The sequence below is a fragment of the Protomyctophum parallelum genome (genome assembly GCF_964188405.1).
Source record: "Protomyctophum parallelum genome assembly, chromosome: 9".
NCBI lineage: Eukaryota > Metazoa > Chordata > Actinopteri > Myctophiformes > Myctophidae > Protomyctophum > Protomyctophum parallelum.
Genome location: NC_139706.1, coordinates 33,799,638 through 33,816,903, shown reverse-complemented (window position 1 = coordinate 33,816,903; position 17,266 = coordinate 33,799,638). Strand labels below are relative to the sequence as shown.

The 17,266-nt window shown below is 43.0% G+C and overlaps 3 protein-coding genes across 3 annotated transcripts in view; 1 reads left to right on the top strand and 2 right to left on the bottom strand.

The window, feature by feature from the left end:
• The window catches only part of LOC310864200 (nesprin-2), a 43,183-nt gene that overhangs the window by 12,643 nt on the left and 13,274 nt on the right, over positions 1 to 17,266 (top strand). Inside the window, exons 9-10 of the mRNA XM_083772789.1 lie at positions 4,137 to 4,334; positions 6,775 to 6,969. Coding sequence (XP_083628915.1) covers positions 4,137 to 4,334; positions 6,775 to 6,969 — 393 coding nt within the window. The remainder of the gene's footprint in view (positions 1 to 4,136; positions 4,335 to 6,774; positions 6,970 to 17,266) is intronic.
• LOC310863917 (electron transfer flavoprotein subunit alpha, mitochondrial-like) lies at positions 9,838 to 10,839 on the bottom strand (the record flags this gene model as incomplete). Its single annotated transcript, XM_083772445.1, has 1 exon — positions 9,838 to 10,839. The coding sequence occupies one exon, from the start codon at positions 10,837 to 10,839 to the stop codon at positions 9,838 to 9,840; it is 1,002 nt and encodes a 333-aa protein (XP_083628571.1).
• LOC310863916 (Y-box-binding protein 1-like) lies at positions 12,939 to 13,832 on the bottom strand (the record flags this gene model as incomplete). The annotated part of the gene is made up of 1 exon (XM_083772444.1): positions 12,939 to 13,832. The coding sequence occupies one exon, from the start codon at positions 13,830 to 13,832 to the stop codon at positions 12,939 to 12,941; it is 894 nt and encodes a 297-aa protein (XP_083628570.1).

Sequence of the window (17,266 nt, the reverse complement as noted above, 5' to 3'; positions counted from 1 at the left end):
AGTCATTGAAAAATGCATATTATATAGTATTTTTTATATATATATATATATATATATATCCAGGACCCTGTATGCCTTTTTAGTATTTGGGTTGATGTATCCAAGGTCCTTTGAAACTCAATGCCTTCTCCCATTCACTCACTGGTACCACTCTCCAGGCTCTAAAAAATACTTCGAAATCCAGCCTGTTCTTCATGAAGTTTGCTGTCAATGGCATTATTCATTCTGTCCAGGATAACTCTGCAGTCTGCAGACAACTTTGCAAGAAGCGTGATCGCACGCCAGTTGTCACAGGTTTCCTTTCTTGGGGATCTTGACAATTAGGCCTTTGGTCCAATCACTGATGGTCCAATCACCAGATGGTCTGGAAGAGGATGGTGAGGGCTCTTGAGGATGTCAGGAGGTCAGCCTTTAGCATCTCAGAATGGATGGAGTCGATGGTATTCATGGCTTTGATGGACTTCATTAATCTGTTTATTAACTTTAAGTCTGAGCATACAGCTGGATTCAGTAACTAACAGGACACTTAACAAGTTGTTTTGTAGTTTATTGACAGGGAATTTAGTTTTGCTATTGTTAATATTTGGCTGCCTAGGCGTCTATTAAAAGTATTATGTTTCATTCACTGTAAAAGGAATGTGGCAAAAACTAAAATTCTCCATGTACTCTAGACTTCACACGATTAGAAATTGAGTCATGTGTTGGGGGTGAAGTATTCCTTATTTGAAATGAGCTTTGTCTCCTCGGCGTGCCATAAATACTGACAACATAAATATGCAGCAAACTGGATGTGTGTATTCACCGACGATCTAATGGAATAACAAATGTCCCACTGTGCTGGTTCTGTCTGAGCAGTGTTGTGAAAGTTCAAACGCTCTTCCTCTCCCTCTTGCTGCTGAAGACACAGGATGTGCTATCTATATCTGCACGCTTTCCTGGGCCGGCTTCTGTCCCTTGATTTAGAATGAGACCAGTCGAAACGGGATGGCTCATTGTAAGAGAGAAGAGTTGGAGAAAAGGAACAGACAAAGAATGTGAAAGCGAGGGAGACGGAGAGGAAATGACAATTAGGGCCAATCTTGCGTATAGTAAGGGCAGGCATCAATACAGTATGGTCTATTCAGTTTTCGGTATCACAATAATTGGTATCAGTAAAGTTGTGGCCGTTATTCCGACATTGCATGAACAAATTAAAGGACGACTTAACCCATTTTCAATCTTATTTTCATATAATTGGTCCTCATGCTCGTTATAATAGTACCATTTCTACTAAGAGTCTACTCACATCTTAGGGGAATCCAAGCTAATAGAAACTGCAGGCTGTTTATTCCTGGACACAGACGCTCTCAACCTAAACTGAAAGGAATGCAGGCCTAATATTATGAATGCATTTTGGGTCCAGATTAATGCAAAGTCTACAGGCAGTCTATTATGCTCCAGCTTCCTGCATCCGGACAATAAAACGATATGACAATAAAACGATATGACAATAAACAATAAAATGATATGACAATAACATGATATGACAATAAAACTATATGACAATAAAATTAAACTTTTTGGCTCTGTTCAGTCACACAGTAAGGTACAGTAAAGTGAATTTGGAGATAAAAGTACAGTCGCACCAGTCTCGGTTGAATTGGCACACTATTTTAATGGTAATTTAAGAATTGTGCTAGTGTTAGCACACGATAACACACCAGTCCACATGGATAACAAGCCCAAACAATCAAATACCAAAATAATATGCAATTTTACATTAATTCAGACACTACTACTAACATAGATTCAACCATGATGACTATTACAACAATGTGAAAACAAACAGTTGTCACGGCGGAAAATTGTGATGACAACATTGCACTTATATAATATGTAGCATAATCGCAAAATATAAAACATACCAATGATTCTGCGATGCCACCCAGGTATACAGTATGCAGGTACTGTATACAGTGTACTGGCACAAATTAGTATAGTGACATACAGTACTACACTACTATTGTCATCATGAGACAGGGAAATGATACCCAAGAAGTTGCAAAACATCTGCATTAAGGGTGGCACTAGTTTCTAGTGACTTGTGTGACTCCATGGCTCTGGCAGCTACAGGCAATGCCATGAAGTATAGTCTTGCATAGGCAGACATGCCTAATGGCATACAGTACATCTGGGTAAATCTAAATTCAATGTGAGCTATAGCCGCTAGCCGAGTGTGACTGTGGGTGTTATAAATAAATAAATATTGAACCAATGAAAATTATTAACAAGAGCTTATGACAAAGTCATAACTACATTGCATCCATAGAAAGCGTGTTCTCTTTTCTATTTCATTGAAACATAACACTTGGACACATGAGATTGAGGTTGTTGTGCCAGGGGGAGTTCCTCTGTTGAACTGAACTCTTTACCACACTACCACTGTACCCTCCTGCCTGAAGCACTACCTCCCGCTTGGTCTCAATCTCATCTTTCGTTCCTGTTCAAATTGTTTTGTCTTGTTCTTCCCTTTCTGCTTCGCTGTCTCTGTTTATTTCCATATTCATTCTCCCCCGATTCAAATTATGCATTTTTCTTTCTCCCCCAACCTTCACCCCCCCCCCCCCCCCCCCCCCCCCCCCCCCCCCCCCCCCCCCCCCCCCCCCCCCCCCACCCACACAACACACACACACACACACACACACACACACACACACACACACACACACACGACATTACCATATCGTTGCCGTCGGGCAGAAACCTCCTATCTACATATTCTAACTTTGTATGTTTTTCCGTAAAGTAACGCCCTACTACTTGATCATACTACAGCGTCTCACGAAACCTTCAAAAGTAGCAGATCCGCAAGCTCGAAACGCTGCGCGAAGCTTGTAGATCTTTTTCTATTTCTGAATTTGAATACTGAAAAGTAACAGTTTTGGACGTATGAGGTTTTCACCCGACAGAGAGTGTTATATAGTCCCAACAAATACATCAAAGCCTCTCTGTGGAATTGTTTTTTTTCTTTTAACAATTTCCCCTCATGCAATGTAATGTTTTGTGTGCTTGTGAAGTGTCTTGAGACAACTAGTTGTTATTTGACACTTTAATTAAATTGAATTGAATCGTAGATGTAGATCTGCTATTTTCAAAGGATAATACATTTTAGACACAATATAACTTGTGAAACGGGACATTGTGCATAATGAGTACTTTTACATTTGGTACTTTAAGTACACTTTGATGCCAATACCTTTGTACTTACTCAAGTAAATTTGGATTACGGGAAATTTACTTGTAACACAGTGTTTCTACATTGCAGTATTGATGCTTTTACTTAAGTAAAGCGTTTGAGTATCTTTTCCACCACAGCGTGTAGGTCTGAGATTCTGTGCTGCTCAACCAGGGATTCTTCGTATAGCAAATGTCCAGGAGAGTGATAATGAAATTATGCTGCATATCTAATCTAATACCAAATGTGGTCATCATTCTTACAGATACGACCCCAATACATATACTGTATATTAGCCTGGCATGGCCAGACTAATATCACTGTATAGATATTAGTCTGGAACGTCGGTGTGGAAGATTTATTTCCAAGGGGCGGTTTACAAACAGATTCCAACGTCACGGCAAAAAAGTCTCACTTTGAATAGTGGACTCTGATTGGTCACCCACCACTCTGTGGGGTGAGCTAAATGTAATCCAAACAGTGCCAGACCAATCTCTCCAGGGCATTGTTTTCCCATGTGGCACGTTCGTCTGGTTTCCAGGCTAATACAGTATTGTTGCTGTCGGTGTAGGTCCAAAACAGTTGGTACTTTTCAGGTAATTAATGAAAAATAACCTGTTTTTCATTGCATCAAATGTAGTTATTATTTAGTGTCAACCATGTCTAAAATGAGAGTTCTGTGAGTGCTGCTTCTTTTTGAGATTTTTCTGTAAAGTTATTATTTAGTCACAAGCTCTCGTAAATTGGACATTGGTTATAAATATATTTATAAAACCCACAGCCACACTTATTAACCACTTTCACTTTCAAAATGGTTCAAATATAGCAGATGTACTAGATGTACCCTTCCAATAGGTTTGTAATGGGTATGTAAGTACTGTACTTTCTGATTAATCGTTCCATTTCTTTTGTTGCTCCTCAGGCGGGAGTCGTAACCCAGGTGGGCGGGACTCATTCAACCAGGGTCCAGTGGGCTGCTTCCACTCCTGACGAACAGGTCTGTGAGCCAATCAGCTTCGACCGTGGACGTGTGAGTGCGTGGCTTGGGGATCAGAGCTTCATCGCGTCCGACAGAAGACGTTTCCATTCGGCAGGCGTGCAAACTGATTGGCTGGCACAGGTGGGTAGCACCTTTTTATTAGAACATGTACAATGGCCTCTTGTGATATTGCTTTAGCCAGCATAGAAATTCCAATTCACTTATGGGGTCCTAGCCCCAAAACTTTGGGATTTGCGGCCAAAAAGGTATCAATTTGCTGGTCCTTGACATGTTTAAGAACATCATCATCTCAATATAGCTTTCTTTCACTGGGAACACTTTAGTGTGCTGTTTGAAATGGCCAGGTTTGCCATTTGATTTGAACAAATGTACCCTCGGTTGAAAAAATGTACCCTCAGTTGAAAAGAAGTAACCCCGACCCTCCCCAGAGGGTTGTTGCATCATTGTTGCATCATTGTTGTTGTTGCCCATCCTCACCAGTCTAACTAATGCTAATGTAGGCTTTGTTTACATGGGGACATCACATACTCGCCTGGCACGTACTGTATAAAACGATGCAAAACGCGTGAGTTGATGTGGAGCAGCTACATGCATCGTTGTGCCTTTGCAACGTCATGTCGCTGGCTTCCTTTGACAATGAATGGTAGACTGCATGGTTTCATCTGCCCAATGTGAACGCAATGAGCCTGCTTTTTGCTCGTGTCTTTTTAGCTGACCTACAAGCCCACACTGTGTTGCAAAAGCGGCTTACAAATCGCCGGGGGCGGAGCTACATACATGTGAAATGCACTGCATGTGTAACAGTAACGGCAGACGAGATGACACTACAGAGAGAGAAGCAGAGTAGCCAGGTCCTTCATGTTTCATAATAACGTTCACTGTTGTCCTACTGTAAATTTATATTTATATAAGTTTCTCAAACGTAACTTTCAAGTGAAATTTATGGAAACTTTAGGGAGAAGTCTTTCTTGCCTGAATGTGGTGAACAGATGTGTGATTCAGTGTGTCAGACAGTGAAGACGTTCTTAACTTTCTGTGTGTGCACTGTGCACAGCATGCACTCAACTTTGTTGATCATGCGTGACGTGATGGAAGCATTCACATTGGTAGGTCAGGAATTAAAATATATAAATATTAAAAATATATTTGTTAAATATAAAACTAGCCATCTTACTCTCCCTCAGTGCTCAGTGACACACCACACATCCATCTGATCATCCTCATCTCAACAACTGCTGCAAACTGAATATTTAGTTATTACCCTGGAGAGACCTGCGTCAATATTCTTTGGGGGACATTAGCCAAAAATAGCAGATCTACAAGCTCACTTGTAAATTGGCTTTTTGTCGAAGAGATTTTGTGTCAAAATAAGTGGTCAAAGAACAGTTTGTTAACGCTGTTTTTAGGACTCGAACATTTGCAGGAATTTCCGAGCGAACATCCGAACCATTTGGTTAATTGGTTCTAATTAATTAATTTCTCCGAGTGCTTTTAACCAGGCTGCAATTCATGAATAGATCCTCCGGGGCGACGTTGCATAGACTATCAGTGAAATAATGGTTAAGTTCATCAGGGGTTGGTGAGGGTTGCTACCGGGTTGGCCGACCGGGAAGGTGTGCATTTTGAGTGTGGATACAACCGTCTTTACTTTTAATACACTATAATGACAACACAAGATATCCGTCTTGAACATGATCAGAGCGCAGCACGTCTCCCCCCCTCTCTCTCTCTCTCTCCCAACGCATACGCGTGCGGGCACACACACACACACACACACACAGTCTCACACACACACACACACAAAGCATCTAGTGGCTCTGACATGTGCTCCGCTGCTGCGAGCGGCCGTGTGTGCGTCCTCGCAAACAGCGAAAATAGCCGATCTGCATGAGGAATAGGCTAGCAGCACTCTCGTCGGGAGGGGGGCAGCACAAATATCCTACGAGTAGGGCAACCAAATGGTCAGCATACGTCCCTGATGCGAGCTCATCATTCCATCAAAATGAGCCATAGTTGAAGTTGCTGGCAGGCAACTAAAACTAGAGTGTAGCTTGCCTTGCTCGTTAGCTGTCTCTCTTTCATTAATTTGTTCTACCTGTGTAGGCTACTCTCAGAAGCGCATTGTGTGTGTGTGTGTGTGTGTGTGTGTGTGTGTGTGTGTGTGTGTCACTGCGTTTGTCTCTTCTACCGTCTGCAGGACTTTCAAATTATTGTAAACACAACATGAACATATGCATATCGCATATGCATATCGCATTCTCGCCGAAATATATTTATGAGTAATTTTATTTTATTTTATAATAATAAAACATTATAATAATAATAAATAAATAAAAACGAATGGTTCAAGGCCATAAATTAAGATTCGAGTGGCAACCTTAACGAGCGAACATTCGAACCCTGAATGTTCGGGGACAGCCTTACAGTTTGTACGTAACTTTAGTCAAGCTCTTTAAGACTATAGGGGTTTAAGTGCATTAGGCAGTATGTAGCTAACCATTCAGGGACTAGTTCTGTCAAACATGACTGACTCCATTTCTTTTTTGTTTTTTCTCCTCAGGCGGGTGTCATAACGCAGGAGGGCGGGACTCTGTCAACCAGGGTCCAGTGGGCTGCTTCCACTCCTGACGAACAGGCCTGTCAGCTAATCAGCTTCGACCGTGGACGTGTGAGGGCGTGGCTTGGGGATCACCCCATCGCATCCGACAGAAGACGTTTCCATTCGGCAGGCGTGCAAACCAATTGGTTGGCACAGGTGGGCGCTAAATTACAATCGCCTTTTTATCACAACATCGCCATTGATGTCCCTGGACATCATTTCAGGGTTTTCATTGATTACGATAGATCTTCACCAATTTATGAATGGCTCTAGTTTGCTAGGAAACCAATAAAACCTGAAATGAAGGTGAAGGTGAAGGTGAAGATTCAGAGTCAGATTTTACGGGGCCAGTTTCGAATTAAGCAATATTACACGAGAGGGTGTGGGTTAACGTGATTATTGCCACGACAGTGATGCGGTAAGGAACAAGACGAAGCATCACTGAAGTGAAAATAGACGATCTTATAGACGATATAGACCAGGGTTCCCCAATTCATTAAAGCACATTAAATATACATATATATTTTTTAATTCTTCCACTCCACAAGGGGGCGTTCCGCGGGCCGCAGATTGGGGAACCCTGATGTAGACGATCTTCAAGCTCAAGCTTGTAGATTCACGTGGTGTATATTAAGAGGAGAAAAATATATTTGTATCCTATTTAGACAGAAAGCTACACATAAACATTAGAATTCACTGACACACATGCACACACACACACACACTCTCTCACACACACACGCACGCACACACACACACCAACACCACACACGCACGCACATACACCAGCCTTTGTTTTGTTTTGTGGAAAACGATTATGACCTTTTAAACCACCTTGTTTTCAGGTTGTTGTTCTTACACGGTGTGCTCAGTACACTTCAGTACTACCTTTGTATGAACTGAATTGTCCCAAGAATCCCATTTTTAGGAGTGCAATACAAAAGAAAGAAGTCGTTCAATTTGTGTCGGTTGCTTTTAAGGTCAAGAACGGGTTTGAAATGTAAACATTCTGGAAAGGACTTGTTGTTATCTCTTATACAGAGATGACGTGAAAAGACTGCTGAATGCTAGAGCCACTCCTGTTACTGTACTTACGTGAAAGTTGCTGTACTCTGTCATTAACACTAAGCCATTCCAACCTATCAAAGGTTGTGGGAGTAAGGCCAAGTAGTAGCCTGACCAGTTTGTTATGGGATGTTTGTAGCCTTGTTTCATGCATAATTGAAAATACCTTGTATGAGGGCTCCTGTTAAGCCCTTCAAAGATCCTGTACAACAGGAATATTGTTCTTTGGTTGACTTTTGACTTTTTGGCTGCCAAATAACTGTAGTGGAGTAAAACGTACAAATTAGGTTCCTCTGAGATGCATCTGCATATAAGTATAAATATTGGGAAATTTAGTGAAAATCTGTACTTAAGTACAGTACAGAATACATTTACTTGGTTACTTCCCCCACTGGCTGAAGGCTACTAATATTCCTCTCTCTTTGCTGAAGTAAGCTCCCAAAGTATACATTTTTACACGTCCCATCCATCTTTCAAGCAGTAAACAAATTCATAAATTCAGAAAGTTCAGGACTAACTTTATTTTTTGTGTCTTTTCCCAGGTCTGTCTACTTGTTTACCTGTCTGTATATTGGTTCAGTTACTATGTCGCTCTGTCCATGTGTAAATATTTGATATTTGAAAAACCTTTACTTGATTATAGTCTTGTGTTGGAGAATATTTCACTCGTAAGCAAACACATTTTTCTTTTGTGTTTGTGTTTCAAGATTATTATATTTTTTCACAAGACTTCTAAATCTTAAAAAAATAGCCCATAATCCATATGCAAGCTCACAACGAGTTGCATCGCATTTTTTTATGGCATTTAAAGCCTTTTCTGTCTTCTCTTTTGGTTCTATTTCATGGCCACAAAAGTTGTACTGTTTGCTGTCATCTGGACCTTTTTTTGTGTGGGTGGGGACAACGACGACGACATAACTTTAGTTCACAGGGTTAATGATCAGGGTCTTTCAAGCAGACACAGGTTTCGTTCTGTTGGTGACAGGAAAACCTGTGAGACTAGGAGCAGCAGATTGTGCTAATAACCTGCCAATTTGTTGATATAAATGCATAGGGTCAGAGAGATTGGCTTTGTATTCATTAATTTAATGTCATGCATTTTCTCCCTGCACCACTTTCCAATAGCTTAAGATGTAGTTGAGTCATTTATGTACAGTACAGGTCAAAAGCAGGGGAGAAAAAATGTTTCGTTTTGGTTTACATGTTTGTAGTGTGGAGGGTGAATTTGGTGCCATGTCCCGGAAATTTGGTAAGAATCCAATGTGGCCTTTGCTCACATTGTGCTGCATATAATGAGCCTTGTGTTCTGAAATTCTGTCCCCACATTATTGTTCACACAAACACCTCTAGTTCCCACTGTCCCCACATTACTGTTCACACAAACACCTCTGTAGTTATTCACTTATTGGTGTTGAATTTGTCTCTACTATTGAATATGGTGATGAACGGTGGTGGTTAGGATACTGGAAATCTGTATTCAAGTCAAATGTATTCAAGTACTCCCATAAGAAATTACTCAAGTAAAAAGTACAAATTACCATTTGAGAAATACAGTATAAAGGTGTACCCGGTTAATCAATTACTATGTACAGAAAGTAGTTACTTTTCTAATATTTATTTTGCCTGTACAAACTAATCAAAAACAGCAGCAAATAGGCTAAAAAAAAACATGCGTATGACGTGAGGGGAGTACTTCTCATCATACATATTCACATTCCGTGCTCAGCAGAATCTCTCAATCGGTTTGCAACCAAAGTAGACATACAGACAGACAATAATAACAACTTTACAATGACCAATGTATTGATTAATTAATAGATTAATAGATGTAAGGAGACAAAGAACTCAACATGCATGAAAGTCAAGATTCTTCATTCACAGATCATTTGCAGGTGTTAGTGTAAGTAGTTATTGTTTAATCTTTGGATTAGCCAGTGATTCACCTTGATTATCAAGTGATCACTTCTTCTTCAAAGCCTCAATCATCTCTGGAACAGCCTTGAAAAGATCGGCCACCAAACCGTAGTCAGCGACTTGGAATATAGGGGCCTCTGGGTCCTTGTTAATGGCAACGATTGTCTTGCTGTCCTTCATTCCAGACAGATGCTGAATAGCTCCTGATATACCAACTGCAATGTAAAGCTCAGGCGCAACAATCTTCCCTGTCTGGCCGATCTGCATGTCGTTGGGGACGTAGCCAGCGTCTACCGCAGCCCTGGACGCCCCCACTGCAGCGTTCAGCTCATCAGCCAGGTCGTACAGCAACTTGAAGTTGTCCCTGCTCTTGAGGCCACGACCTCCAGACACCACTATTTTTGCACTGGTGAGCTCAGGTCTGTCGCTCTTGGTCAGGCTCTGTTCCACCCACTGGGACACCCGCGCTGGAGGTGGCGGAGACACTTGTTCAGAGACGGCGCTTCCTCCTTCCATGGGTGCTGCCTGGAAGGCGGTCCCCCTCACGGTGAACACCTTGATGGCATCACTGGACCTCACCGTGACCAAGGCATTCCCAGCGTAAATGGTCCTGACAAAGGTGTCCTGGGATTTGATTTCAGTGACGTCCGAAATGGCTGCGACGTCGAGCTTGGCGGCGACTCTGGGAAGTAGATTCTTTCCAAAGGCGGAGGCTCCCGCGCAGACGTGCGTGAATTCAAACTGATTCTGAGATGCCAAAATCAACGGGGTTAATTCCTCTGGTAGAAAACCTTTGTAGCAGTCATGTTGAGCCACTAGTATCTTCTTGACCCCCTTGACCTTACTGACCTGCTCAGCGACCTTGGTGCAGTCGGTCCCAGCAACCAGACATGTAATGTCCGGTCCCACTTTGCCTGCAGCGGTGATGGCATTCAGTGTAATGGGGGTCAGCTTGTCATTGTCGTGCTCTGCCACCACCAGGGTACTCTGACACCTCCGAGAGAGACTGCTCAGCCGCCACACACATCTGTTTAGTGACGTATACATGATCCGATCACTCAGAAGCACCTGTTGTCAAGTCTGACTGTTTCTCTGTCTGTCTGTCTGTCTGTCTGTCTCCTATAGGCTGATCTGATGTCACACACAATGCAAACCGTTGCCATGCAATGGTGATTTGGCAAAAGGTTACATGTTGTCAGATTACTTTCACAGTACTTGGATGCCAGTCTATGACGTTAGTAATTCATGACATCAGGGATCTCAACATAATTGACTTCAGTATGGCGTAATATTGAAGACGACGTCCAGGGATGCATATATTGAAATACGCTGATCTGACAAACTGTGAGAGGACGTCCTCTGCGAAACGTGCGTCTTGGGATACGCCGTGGATGTGGTTGGTCATTCCTGTCTTGCTTCCTCTACCAAGATAATGTATTGATTAATTAGTTTATTGAACATAAATATAAAATCAGCAAGAGAATTCAGCCGAACACTTGGTTCAAAAGGGATAGCACCCCAAAAAAAGTATGTGCTGTCTTGTTTCCATTTAGGCCCTATGCAATCAATTCAGAGACATGACATAATAATAACAACAAAATTCAAAATCATCAATAACAAAAAAATCTAAATTTCATTTCAAGAAAACAAAACTGTATGTACAGAGTGGGGAAAAGGAAGGGGGTGGTCGGTCACCTGTTTAAGGGGGAAGGATCATTTCCTGTCCCTTGGGCCTGCTGAAAGGTGGATTTCTAGGCCTGTTTTAAAAGATGTAAGTGAACTGCAGTGGAGTGGAGAAGGAGAATTTACCCATATTTGTTTTGAAAGTGGGTGGTAACAGATTGTCCCGCTCCAATATTGTGGCTGTAGGTGTCACTCATGTTTTTTAGTTACTGAGGGCATTGAGGGCAAGGCTGCATTTAGAATTTTGAATGTCAAACCCATTTTCAATTGCTTAACTCTGTCTTCTAAGAGATGGGTCATGGGCCCCGAACTTGTCTCTCAAATTCACTTTGCTAAGCTTTTTGTTCAGGCTTCCCCAGCCTTGCCCTCTATCAAGCACAGATGCGGATAGTGCAGTGTTTGTCTTGCTGTGTCCTTTGTTCAACATGTCAGTTGTCTGGCACTCAGGGACAACTTAATTATGGACCCTTCCAATTGGATATCTGAGCCTAGGTTCAATTCATCTTCAGTAATTTGCTACTCAATTGGGGTTTTATATTTTTTAATGGCTGATTTCTAGGGCAAGTGTTTCCATTTCACTCTGTTCTGAAAGAAAAAATTTTATGTTAGAATGTCCATTATTAAAACGACACTCATGTGAAGTGGGGGGCACCTTTTTGTTTGCTTTTGTACGTCACGAGGGAATGAAGGAATAAGAAAAACATAAAAACTCCATAGACTTGGATGCGACATGATGTCAAAAAAAAAATCACTCTTGTGAAGTGAGGGATGCTCTTGTCATCATACATCATATTCCGGGCAATTACTTTTGGCGTCCTCACTTTTCTGTTCTCACTTTTTATCTTTTTAAGCCCCTCAGCCAATCAAATAATCGCTATGGGGTACACAGACACACAAAGCTGGGAATGCGACCCTCAAAAAGGAAAGAAAATTGAAAAACGACATTTGAGGAAACTATTTAAGGGGAACACCAAAATGTTCTGTAGCTGTCACAGAAATATTGAGGGGAAAAGTTAAATCTGTTTCTTATTGCTCAGATCTTTGATGTTTCTTGTTTAAAAAAAAAAGGTGACAGTGGTGAGCGATGCCCTTATCCATCTCGTACCATTGTCGTCCCATGGATGGGTTCTTTCAAGTCAACATTTACAGTAGATGGCTGGGACAGAGGCGTGTTAGGGCAGTGGTTCTCAAAGTGCAGGGACCTTACAGGTCTGTAACTCTGACTGTGTACAAATTATTTGGTTCCATTTTGTACACAGTCGGAGTTAAGGTGCAATTTTGCAGAATCACTGGTTTTGGTGGCCGAGATATGATGACCCAGGCAGAAAGTGGAGACAGTGTATTTGAGCTTTATAGTTCTGTGTAAAGCCAAATCATGGCTAAAAGAGGGATTCCACACATAGGATGCGTATTCTGACATTGAAAGGGATGCTGGTGCTCCTTCCTTCCTACTCTGCCCCGGCCTACTGGGCCTCGAGAGCAGATGTGTTCTCGACAGATGACTCGCCTCCTCCTGTCTTGGCCTCTTTCTTGCCACCGTTGGCATGTGGCCGCCTGCGGTACTTGCGCTGCTCCTGGTAGTTCTGACCTCCCTCGCCACCCTGGCCCTCTTTGCCCTCCTCTCCTTCCCACAGCGGTTTGGGACCCTTTTTGTAACGCGGTTGGGCTCTGTAGTTGCCCTGCCTCGTCGGTTTGTTGCCCTGGTCTGGACCACCTCCTTGATTCTCGTCACCTTCGCCTACCTCAGTCACCTCTCCTTGTTGTGGGTTGGTGTGCATGGCCCGGCGGCCGTGGTGTCTATTTGACGCCAGGATAGGAGGGCGCTGCTGGTGCTGGGTGTCTGCTTCGACGGGAGCGTCTTCACACTCGTGGTCAAGGCCACGAGTGTGGTCAAGTCCTTTGCTGCTGGATTCACCTTCACCGTTGCTCTGGTAGTTGTCCATATAGACTTGGTCACGGGGAGGGCCCCTGTTGCGGCGGTAGTGTCCAGAGTGATTTATATCAGGGGCATACTTGCTCCCTTGGACGGGAGCACCATCTGGGCCAGTGACATTGATAGCCTCTGCTCCCTTCTCCGCTTCGACCACATCAAATTCAACAATTTCTCCATCTCCAACACTGCGAAGGGACTTCCTCGGGTTGTTCTTTTTAATGGCCTTCTGGTGTACAAAAACGGCATCTTTGGTATCATTCCTATTGATGAAGCCATATCCATTCTTGACATTAAACCACTTCACTGTACCCAAGACTTTTGTTGCAATGACTTTCTTATCCCCTGTGGAAGCTGCAGTTTCTGGGCTGCATGGGCTCTCCACATGGGCAAGAGGCTGTTGAATACTGGCCTCGCTGGTGGTCATGCTTACTGGTTGACAATGCAGGTGGTGGCACTATAGTGCGTCTCCCGGTGTTAGATGGTAACCTGGGGCGATGGTGGAGTTGTTGGTATAAGTTGTCTCACTGGCTCTCTGTACTACTGTGCATGTTAAACAGTAATCTTCATCTTATATAGGCTGTCCTGACATCACACAAAATAGGCTGTCCTGACATCACACAAAATACAGTTGCAATGCATGACTAACAATGCCCATTTGTGCGGGCGTTTATCTGCATACATTTCTCTTAAATGCTTTTCACAATTGCTAAATGTGAAAACTTTGGGAGGGGATAATTTACGATACTGTACCTATGGTACATAACTCGAAGGGCGCAGAGTCGGCTCTAGCAGCCATCGCAACGTTCGGCACGGGTCTGCGACCCATTTCCTGTGACACAAAACTTTTTTTTTCTTTTTTTTTTATATATTTTTTATCCCACAATTTTGTAACCCATTTTTCACTCCTGTGTCAATCATCTGATGTGATCCTGGGCTCTACACACCCTCCGCCAACCTGGGGAGAGCAACGGACTTAACTCATGCTTCCTTCATGCTTGATTGTCCAAGTTGCTCCTTTACACCTGACAGGGGGGAGTTTCCCTGGTTGGACGCGCGTGGAAGGAACACGTTATTCCAACCAGTTCCTTTCCCCTCCATCAGCGCCCCGGCTGGCCAGGGGGAGGCAGTTTAGAGACCAGGATTACTGCATGTTTTTGTGAGGGTACCTACCCTAGGGGAGAACATGCAAACTCCACACAGAAAGGCCCTTTCGCCAACCCCGCCTTCGGGTATGGGCACTGATGACGCGGATGAGGAAACACACCCACAGCGCCCGAGCGGGAATCGAACCCAGGACCTTCTAGCTGTGAGGCAACAGCACTAACAACTGTGCCACCGTGCAAAACAAATTCTTAAATCTACATTTTTGGCTGGAGTAACCAGTTCTATATGGCCAGTGAAGAAAAAGAGTGCTCCTTTGTGGAAAAAGGCATTTCAACAAAATGTGGGCGTTTAGCGGGTCTTTTTGATGATTTGTTCGCTATCGCATCGCAAGTTCGTGAAAACGTATATTTGACACAGCTTCTAAAAACTGGTTTCTGGCTTTTAGCTTCTAGCCAATCAGAGCACAGCGTGGTCTGAGGTAGCTCATTTGACAAGAGCAGAAAAGCTCCCATCACATGTAGCAGACCACCAAGACTGAATGAAATTATGCTTTTTTTAAAGGAATATTAAATCTGTGATTTCACTTAATTCAGATACTGTATCACCAATGCTAATACGCCTTACTATAGAGTGTGCTGGTCAAAAAACCCTAGTTTCGGTTTTGGTGGCTTGATCAATCGTGATAGAGCGGGGGCGGGCCTTGGTGCGCGTGTTGTTGGCTTGTTGCACATTCCCCCACTGTAGAGTGTGTGCATGTGCATATCTTGTTTACAACATGGCGGAGCAGCAGGCGAAAATCTGAATGCTCGAATAACAAGAAAATACTTATAAATATTATGCCGTATCCAAGAGAAGAAATCTGCTAGTGAAGACCCTGGTGAAGACGGAGAAGATCCAGGCGACAGCTGTCTGTCTGCTGTGGGACATGGAGTAGCTGCGTCACCAGGCTGTGACGCCTACAACATCCAATATATATTTATATATTTGTTTGTTTAATATAGCCTACACAATATCAATAGAATTCAGTAAAAATGGCTAGGGTGGAATTCTCCTTTAAGGAGGTGTTAAAGTCCTCCTTGAGGTGGCCAAGCTGCTCTTTGCAGCTGTTGGGTGGGTTCAAGTGAGGCAGTGCACTATCCAGCTCATTGATGGCCGGGGTGTGTGATCTCTACTGTGGGAGTGTCTCTTCTCCTCCGGGCCTTTACCGGGTCATGCTGTGCCAGGGCTTTGATATCGTTAAAGTCCACCTGGACAGTTGGCCTGCCTGGGAACATTATAATCTCTGTGCGGTAGACATTGGAGTTGAGGATCACTGGTGCTAAAAAAGACAAAACGTTTTTTTCCCCTGGCCTGTAGGGAGTCTGCATGCAGTCTTTCAAGGTGATCTGTGCAGTTTTAGGTATATAAACCCGAATGTGTCTGTTATAGAGCCACCATCAGGCTGATTGGAAAATGTTCAAGTTGTACGTGCAAAATTTCTCGAGAACCGCAGGCTGCGTACGTGATACATTTTGGCATTGTATCACGTTTTGTATCAGGCATTTTGTTCAAAACGGAGCAACTTTAGAAGCCAATCTGGATGGAATAGGAAAAATCTGACAGATCCGTCTAGATCACATTTTTATACTATTTTTATATTGACCTGTGCTTTTTTTTTATGTACCCATTCTACATACTGTGAAATAAAATTAAATCAATAAAGATACTGTGTACCGATTTTCGTGATTTCTGTAGAATATATATATATTATATATAATTTTAATCTGCCTCCTGGTGGCCGATCTGAACAATTTAGAGCAGAGGCTCTGGCATCCAGGGAGTTTTGCTGCCATCAGGCCAATGGTGCCGTGGAGATTAAGCTGTTCATGGATGGACCGACTGACGGACAGACAGACAGACAGGGTGCAAAACATAGTCTCTGCCACGCCTTCGGCCTGGTGGAGACAAAAACGCACACATGCAAACCCACACCATGACTTGAAAGTAGTTCACACACTGTTGGGCTCCAGTTGAAAATGTGCCTTTATTTCACCCACAAGTACCTGTGTGCCAAGTGCCAACAGTACAGCAGCAGGCTAGTTAACTTATGACTACAGTATGTCTGCTTTTAGAGATTCAGGATCATATAGTCTCTAAAAGTTTGTTTGTGCTTCAGCTCCAGTGGGGAGGGGCTGTTCATGACTCCATTACCAGGCAGCAGAGTGATAGAAATCCTCTCACAGCGCAGAGAGACCATTTCCATTTCAAATCTGTGCTGTGTTTAATTTCACCGTGCCAGGGGTTTAATTTTCAGCTAAAGAGAGTCGCGTGAGAGTGAGGCGTGGAGTCTCTGAGAGCAGGGAGATATTACGTGTGGTTGTAATGTGTACGGTAATTGCAGCGAGGACATCGAGAGACAGAGAGAGAGAGAGAGAGAGAGACAGAAACAGAGATTGTGTTGGCAGTGGCACTGCATGCCGGGGACATTGTGTATGTGTGTGTGTGTGTGTGTGCGTGTGTGGATTGAAATATATTGTTATGAGATTATTTAGCCCCTCTTATGCCCAGTTTTGAGTATTTGAAACAATTGAAGACAAAAGTGAGGACGCAAATTGTGATTTGCTGAAATGAGAGGATGTATGATAATAAGAGCGCCCCTCACTTAGGAGTGATTTTTATTTAGTCATTCCGTATAAACTTAATTTTGGCTATTCTATTTTGCCTGTGTTCTTCAGTGCCTGTGATGTCATGTGGGTCAATACATCATCATCATCA